This window comes from Oreochromis niloticus, linkage group LG9 (genome assembly GCF_001858045.2).
Source record: "Oreochromis niloticus isolate F11D_XX linkage group LG9, O_niloticus_UMD_NMBU, whole genome shotgun sequence".
In the NCBI taxonomy this organism is placed as follows: Eukaryota; Metazoa; Chordata; class Actinopteri; order Cichliformes; family Cichlidae; genus Oreochromis; species Oreochromis niloticus.
In genome coordinates, this window is record NC_031974.2 from 35,056,816 (window position 1) to 35,064,069 (window position 7,254).

The 7,254-nt window shown below is 42.8% G+C and overlaps 1 protein-coding gene across 2 annotated transcripts in view; it reads left to right on the forward strand.

Annotated features, from left to right (window-relative positions):
• Positions 1-1,927, forward strand: part of itprid1 (ITPR interacting domain containing 1) — a 29,260-nt gene extending 27,333 nt beyond the window's left edge. The window contains exons 16-19 of one of the 2 annotated variants that reach the window (XM_019354576.2): positions 43-154; positions 262-576; positions 1,002-1,052; positions 1,281-1,927. In XM_019354576.2, coding sequence (XP_019210121.1) covers positions 43-154; positions 262-576; positions 1,002-1,049 — 475 coding nt within the window. In that variant the 3' untranslated portion in view covers positions 1,050-1,052; positions 1,281-1,927. Of the gene's footprint in view, positions 1-42; positions 155-261; positions 577-980; positions 1,053-1,280 lie in introns of both variants that reach the window. The other variant, XM_005462305.4, reaches the window with a different exon arrangement.
• The last annotated feature ends 5,327 nt before the right edge of the window (positions 1,928-7,254 follow it).

Here is a 7,254-nt window from a genome sequence, read left to right on the forward strand (position 1 = left end):
CAACAATAAATGTGTGTGTGTGTGTGTGTTGTGCGTGTTTAGAGAGAAGATTCGGGACATCGAAGAGCTGAGACGTGCAGTAAAACAAGAGGCTGGGGAGCTGGAGAGGCAGTTAAAAGAACTGGCCTATGAGTATGATGAAAGCTTGAAAATGGTAACACATTTAATGAAAACAAAATTCATCTCCTGAGACAGATAGGCAGGCCGATATAATTTTGTTTTTTTTAACTTTATGTTTTCTGATTCTGTGTTTTGGAGTAGAAGATGCACAGATTGTTGGATGAACAATCTCTCCTCTGCTCTCAACTTAAAGTCTTTCTACCTGGAACAGTCCCCACATCATCATCTAACCCCATGCCCAACAGGACAGTAGCCACTCAGTGCTCTTTGCTACCCTTGCTCACCGCAGCTGACATACAGAGTAGCCACATTTCTGATTGGAAAGGCTGGAAGACTCTGAAACCTGGACTGGATTCCAACAGACAGTCAGTTCCTGGGTCTGAGAGCATCTGTGATGGTCAGGGCGGTTCTCCCACCAAAGCAGACAAGCTAGATATAGTAGGCTTCTTGCAGAGAGTAAGAAAAAAATCCCATTTTTATCTTCTTATGTGTCGATAAATCCTGCCTGCCACACAGCCGAACTGTGACAAAAATCATGGGTTCTGTATCTTCGGCTGCCTGCACTACGAGCTCACTACTTAAATTTAACCTGATTGTGAAATAGAAGATGTTTCTAAACTGTCCATGTGACTAATTATAAGTTGACAAATTAAAATATGAGTCTTAAACTAATGTAAACTTTTCAGAAAATCCACATTTTACATGCACTTCTCAGCTTATGAGGCATTTTTTAATTTAAGATGGTGCACCGGAGTTTGACATTAGAAGTGTCTGAACTAGTGACATTTTCTTGAATCCTAGAAAACTGACATAATGATTTACAATATTTACATGAATGTGATCTCGCTTTTTTACTGTAGATTGTGTATCCTGTGTTTCAGCTGAAGGAGACTTTGCATCATTCTGTGAACACAGACTCATCAGAATAAGAGGTAAGATTCAGTTGCAGAGCTTACAAACTTGTCAAAAGACTTTTTTTGTTTTGTTTAGTTAATGTGCTTTCTGCAAACTAGTAGACCACTAAAGAATCGTCACCCTGGATGTAGCCACAGGTTGTCTCAAATGTTTGTGAGACAACCTGTGTGAGCTAATGTTTCTTTGGGTTATTTTCAAATCCAGCTGTTCATTTGTAATAACTTTTATGCCTTCCTGTTTTACAGGTGTCAGGAACATTGTGTGATGTGCACCTATGTTTTGTCAATATTCCATTCTTTCAAAGCCTTATTGTATGAGATGTGCAGTTTTAGTGTTTACTTAGTATTTCTGTAATTTTTTGAGTCTCTTTTACTGTTTGTGTCAGTATAATGGGTCTGCTAACAAGACAACCAAAAGAAAAGAACGTGAAAAGGCATAGCATATCAGGTTTTACAAGAATAATGTTTCTTTTTTAAGATAAAGCATAGCAATATAATTGTGACTTAATTCATTAAATATAGTAATGTTTGGTAAGTTTTACACCTTAATTACATTAAAACAATATACCTTGGAAAAGTGAAACACATTTGTGTGATTTGTGCATTCATAATCTCTGTGAGTCTTTATTTTGTGTGACTTCAGACTGGAGCAGGATGTACCAATTACTGGAGTACAATCCTGAATAAAGACTTCTGAAGGTTTTGATTTTACTAAAGGATCGAGAGCAGGGCTGTGCAGAGATGTTTGAAAGTTAAAATGGGGCACATAGACCCAGGCTGAATAACAACAACCCACATTCATCAAGAATCAAATATGGAATCACATCATACTATATCATTGTCACCAGGTGGGGACAATGCAAAGCAAATGTAGCCTATGTTTTACCTGATGGGTACAATGTTGCTGTTGAAGAGTTGCTGCTCCTGCTGCTGATAGTGCTGGAGGGCAGGGCTGTGCTGATTTGAGCCTGTAGACATTAAAGAGTCCACAGGAGAGATGGTAGCTGATTAAAGTGTGATTAAGTGTTATGAGATAATAATAAAATGCAAATGGTAAATGGCCTGTATTTGTATAGCGCTTTACTAGTCCCTAAGGACCCCAAAGCGCTTTACACAACTAGTCATCCACCCATTAACACACGTGTGATGGCAAGCTACATTGTAGCCACAGCCACCCTGGGGCACACTGACAGAGGCGAGGCTTCCAGACACTGGCGCCACCGGGCCCTCTGACCACCACCAGTAGGCCACGGGTGAAGTGTCTTGCCCAAGGACACAACGACCGAGACTGTCCAAGCCGGGGCTCAAACCAGCAACTTTCCGATTACAAGGAGAACTCCCAACTCATGTCCTTACAGAGCATGCCTGGACAATGTTATATCATCAGTAATATTTTTTTTTTAAACGTCTATACACATAAAACACAAACACACATACAGTGACATTTTAGACCTTCTCTAGAATACTGTATATACTATAGAGATGGCACGATACCACTTTTTTATGTCCGATACCGATACCGATATCATAAATTTGGATATCTGTCGATACCGATATGAATCCGATATAGTGTGTTTTTTAATCAATAAAACTGTTTTTTAATATCTTGCTGCATTTTGTACAAGTTCATACTCCAGTTTAAATAAACAACAACACTAAAGCTATTCTGTTATACCTGTATGTAAAAAATACACTGCACCCAAAGTATTTCATAGTTCAGCAACACTGATCAATCTAATAAACTTAAACCTGCTCCATCCTCCCTATTCTGGTATTTTAAAGAGTACTTAGCAGAAATATTAAGCAACCTAACTAACAGGGTTGCAAACTCCCAGCAAAAAAAAAAAAATAGGGAACCCCCCCCACCCTCCACCTCATGATGCTTAATCAATGTAATCAACTTTAATTTGATGCAGGGTGAAAAAAAATGCACAGAAATAAATTATTTTTCAAGAATAATTAAATAGATTCAACATCTTTCTTCAACAGAATTGCAGACTGCACAGATGGTACCTTCCCAAAGGAAAAAGTACTATAGCTTACTAGGGTATATTAGACCTAACAGTTACTATATACAGTAATGGACTTCTATACATTTTACATCAGATTAAAACTTTGGTTGTAAGATTCAGATAATTATTTATTAAAAGCTAGACATTTTAAATGAGAATAAGAAAGAAAAGTATGTCTTTGTGCCCCCTTTTCCCTGTTCATGCCCTATCGGCCCCCCTGGCTACACTTTGCTAGATCCGCCCCTGCACAGTTACCAGCCGTCAGCTACGTAGAAAAGGATCCTGGTGTAGAAAGTAATATTAAATACATTCTAACAACAGCTTATCAAGCTTAAACGTGCTGCTGTTGTTCAGCCGCTGGTTTCCTCTTTCTGGTGCAAAGTGGGCCAAAAACAAAGAAGAGAGACGGACTCGCGACAGAAAAGCCGATCAGCTGATCATTGATCAGTTTCATGATTGAAGTAGCAGCAGGAGAGGGAGAGAGAGAGGCAGTCGCTCCATATATCGGTTGTTAAGCTTAACGTGGGAACGCTTTACAAACATTCAGAGATGAACTTAGACACTTGCTTTACTTCTCTCTGGGATAACTTCCTCGGAGATGAAATGCTGGTTTGGCAGCGAGGCTACAAATACACACAGCCGCTCTATCACGTGAGCACACTGCTCCGACGTGCTACGGTTATGAGCCGAGTTACGCGGTGTCGCAAGTTTTGTGAGGTGTTTTTTTGATATTTAATGGATCGGATTACATTTTTTATTTCTCGCCGATATCCGATCCAGTAATTTAGGTCAGTATCGGACCGATACCGATACGTAATATCGGATCGGTCCATCTCTAATATACTATGGCCACAAGTTTGTATTGTGGTGCTGATCCAGAATCCTACCCTTATTATTATTTATTCCTAGTGCTATAATAAAAAGTAATGAGAATAAAAAATAAAGCATTAACTATAAAATAATGTATTTATGATGATTTAATTTGTTAGACTATCCACTCTGTGCAGGCAGAAATAAATGTTTAAACTGTAGACATAATATAATTTTGCTGCTATTTTGCTGCTCAGCATTTTGTCATATGTTAAATATAAATCTAATGTAAACTGTTTCTTAATGTTTTTTCCCATCAGGAAAGGGGCAGATGCCCCTTACTACATAAACATCTTTATTAATTTAAATTCTGTAGTTTTATGACACAAAAACCTAAAACTAGACATTAGCCCCTTTCCAACATTCACCAACAGTGCTACATACTTCTCTCTCTTTACCTGGACAGTGCTTTCCTGCACCACCAAAGGGCTCCACAAGCAATGGCTGTTTCACCCTAGCAGCACCAGTTCCTGTCCTCCTCTTCATTTCGTCTCATCATAAAGTCCTCGTCATATTCTGTGATATCGATATATCAGTATCAATGCACACACCACTAGTCCAGAGTGTACCCTGCTGCTCACAAGGCTCCAGGCACCCCGTGACCCTGATAAGGATAAGCCAAAGAGAATGGAAGGATGGATGGGTACAAGATGACCTTACTGCACTGGGGGGCCATGTGCCATAACTTTAATTAAAAATGTTTAGATTAAGACGTGTTTACCTACTCTTCAGCCTCCTTTAGTAACCATACTTGTAAGAAATGTAGCCTATTTGCAGATCTGAAAGCCAGGGTGTCGCCTTGAAGCGACTGTTGTTGTGATTTGGCGCTATATAAATAAAATTGAAATGAATTGAATTGAGAACGTTTTGAGCTACATCGTGGACCTAAACATCAACGTGCCGCTCTCCGTGTCCCACAGGCTGGTGGCAACCTCTCCTTGAGACTTGTAAACACCAGCCAAGATCAGCAGGCTCAAGTAGGTGAGCAGCTCTGTCTCACCCATCCCTCTCATCCTCTCATCGGTTGTCGTATCAGTCATCCCTTTCATCAATATTTCTTGTCCTCATCCTAGTCGTCCTCCACTTTTTCAGTGTTCCCATCCGTATCTTCGGAGGCCCTCTGTGTTTGTGTGCTCGAGAATTACGTCTAGGATATCCCGAGTGAGGAACTGGCGGAACGTGGACTCCGTGATCCGTGCCGCTGCGTAATTTGTGGGGCTTCCCCTCAGTGACTGACTTTGAGTTTGAGATTATGTTTGGGACTGGGGCTGGGATGGGCTGGGACAGTGAACGACAATGGGATGCCATTATTGTTGCTGCTGCCGCTATGGGCCCCTCTTGTCCTCTGTACATGATTGAAGACCAAGATATGGCCCTGTTCTTGGACACGAACATCTCAGGAGTTGTTGCACCTGTCGTGGTCTCGCATTTCCTGTTGCTATTGTGGCCTTGTTATTCTTTGTCGAGGCGTCAAACAGGTGTTTGCAGTTCTTTGCATGCTTGCAGAGTGGAACACATTGCTAGTAGTGAAGTTTGTTGCAGCGTTGAACGAGTTGTTATTGGAGTTCATCACTGAGTTGACCGCGTTACACTTGGTCTTGTTGTTAACTCTCCTTTTGTCCAGCAAGTCCTGAAGGAAACACAACAGCTCCACTACTGAACACTAAAAAGGGATTACCCGCTTTTCATGGCACCACCCTTTAAAAACCCACCATTTACTGTTGTAAATGGAACGGGTGGAGGAGGCTCTAGCATTCTGAATGGTTTCAATAACCTTCGAAGGCATGCCTTCCGCATTTAAATTCCACCTTTCACGGGCCAGGCCCAGAGAGCGACCTGGTCAGGGTGAGGATAGTGTATCTCCCCACGTGCCTGAGAAGGTCCCTGCGGATAGCTCGTCCACCAGAAGCTGGCTGATTTCTGCCATTCTGTGTTTGGATGGCCACCGTGGAGCTATTAAAAACAGTGACAGCCCCGATCTCTCACTCTGATTACTCCACACATTCGCTGAACACCCTCGGAGCTAAGGATAGCCCGAATGGGATAGTTTGAAACTCGTACGCTATGCTCTGATAATGAGATATTTCCTGTGTGGAGGATAAATGGCGATGTGAAAATATGCGTCTGAGAGGTCAATTGTAACAAACCTATCGCCTCAGTAAATTGAGCGACAGAGCATTTTGTGTGTGAGCATTCTGAACATGTACTTTCTCAAATGCTTGTTTAACACACGCAGTTCCAGGATAGGACGGCGCGATGTTCCGTCCTTTTTCAGGATGAGGAAATAGCGGGAGTAAAAGCCCTGCTGAGCGTCTTCGCTTGGGACCGCTCTGATCACCTGTTTGGGTAACAGGGAGGATATTTCGTCCTCCAGGACATTTGCTGAATCGCCACTGGCCACTGAAGTTAACACTCCGCTGAATCTCGATGGTTTTACCGCAAACTGTAACACTGTAACAATGGGAAACGGTTGACAAGACCGAGGGATGAACTGCGGATGTGCACCACCACTTCAGCCGAGCTAAGAGAGGGTCCCTGAAGACGGGGTAGTATGACATCACCCCTGTCTCCCGGAAGGAGTTGGGGCTGTCCCCCTCAGGAAGAGTGGGGACAAAGAGAAATAGCAGTGATTTTCTTTTGTTTTTTTATCATGAAACTGGGGAGACATTCTGCCCTCGGCAAACTGCCTGACTGCAGAAATGCACATTTTATTTCTTTTGTTAACCCCAAAACACAGTGAAGTGCCTGGTGACTCTGGGCAGTGCTTGGTGACACAGACAGAAGTGCTTAGAAGTGCCTGGTGACACTGCGCCATTTGTCCACACGTCTGTCCTCCCTGAACTGGAGGAGGAGACTGAGAGGGTGCTCCTGGTGAACTGGAAACTTCTGGAGACCCTGAACCTTGGAGTGATTTGGTTGCCCCTTCCAACACCTTCCTTCTTTTTGGGTGAGAAGAGAGGGGTGACACAGAATGTTGCCAGTGTGCGAGGCTGTAGGTTTCTTTTTCCCCTCTCTGGGTTGTGACGGCTTGCCCCAAGGTTTTTGGTTTTCTACTTTGACCTGTTGGGCAGATGGCAGAGCCTCCCATTCCTCTCTGCATTCTGACCCCACTCTGTCTCCCTCTCACAGCTGCTGCTGTCAAGCCAGCTCTTGACACCTGCTGGGGGTGTGGTTTAGGTTTTCTTAGTAAGCAGAGATTGAATGCTTCTCTCTCCTGCTTTCTGCGGGTGCTTGTCTCTCTCATTCTCTCCAGGGCTGGGCCAAAGAGACCCTTGGTCGGGTCACAGGCTGCATCCATGACCTCAGCCTTCTGAGCATCACCTAAGCCTGACAGGTTT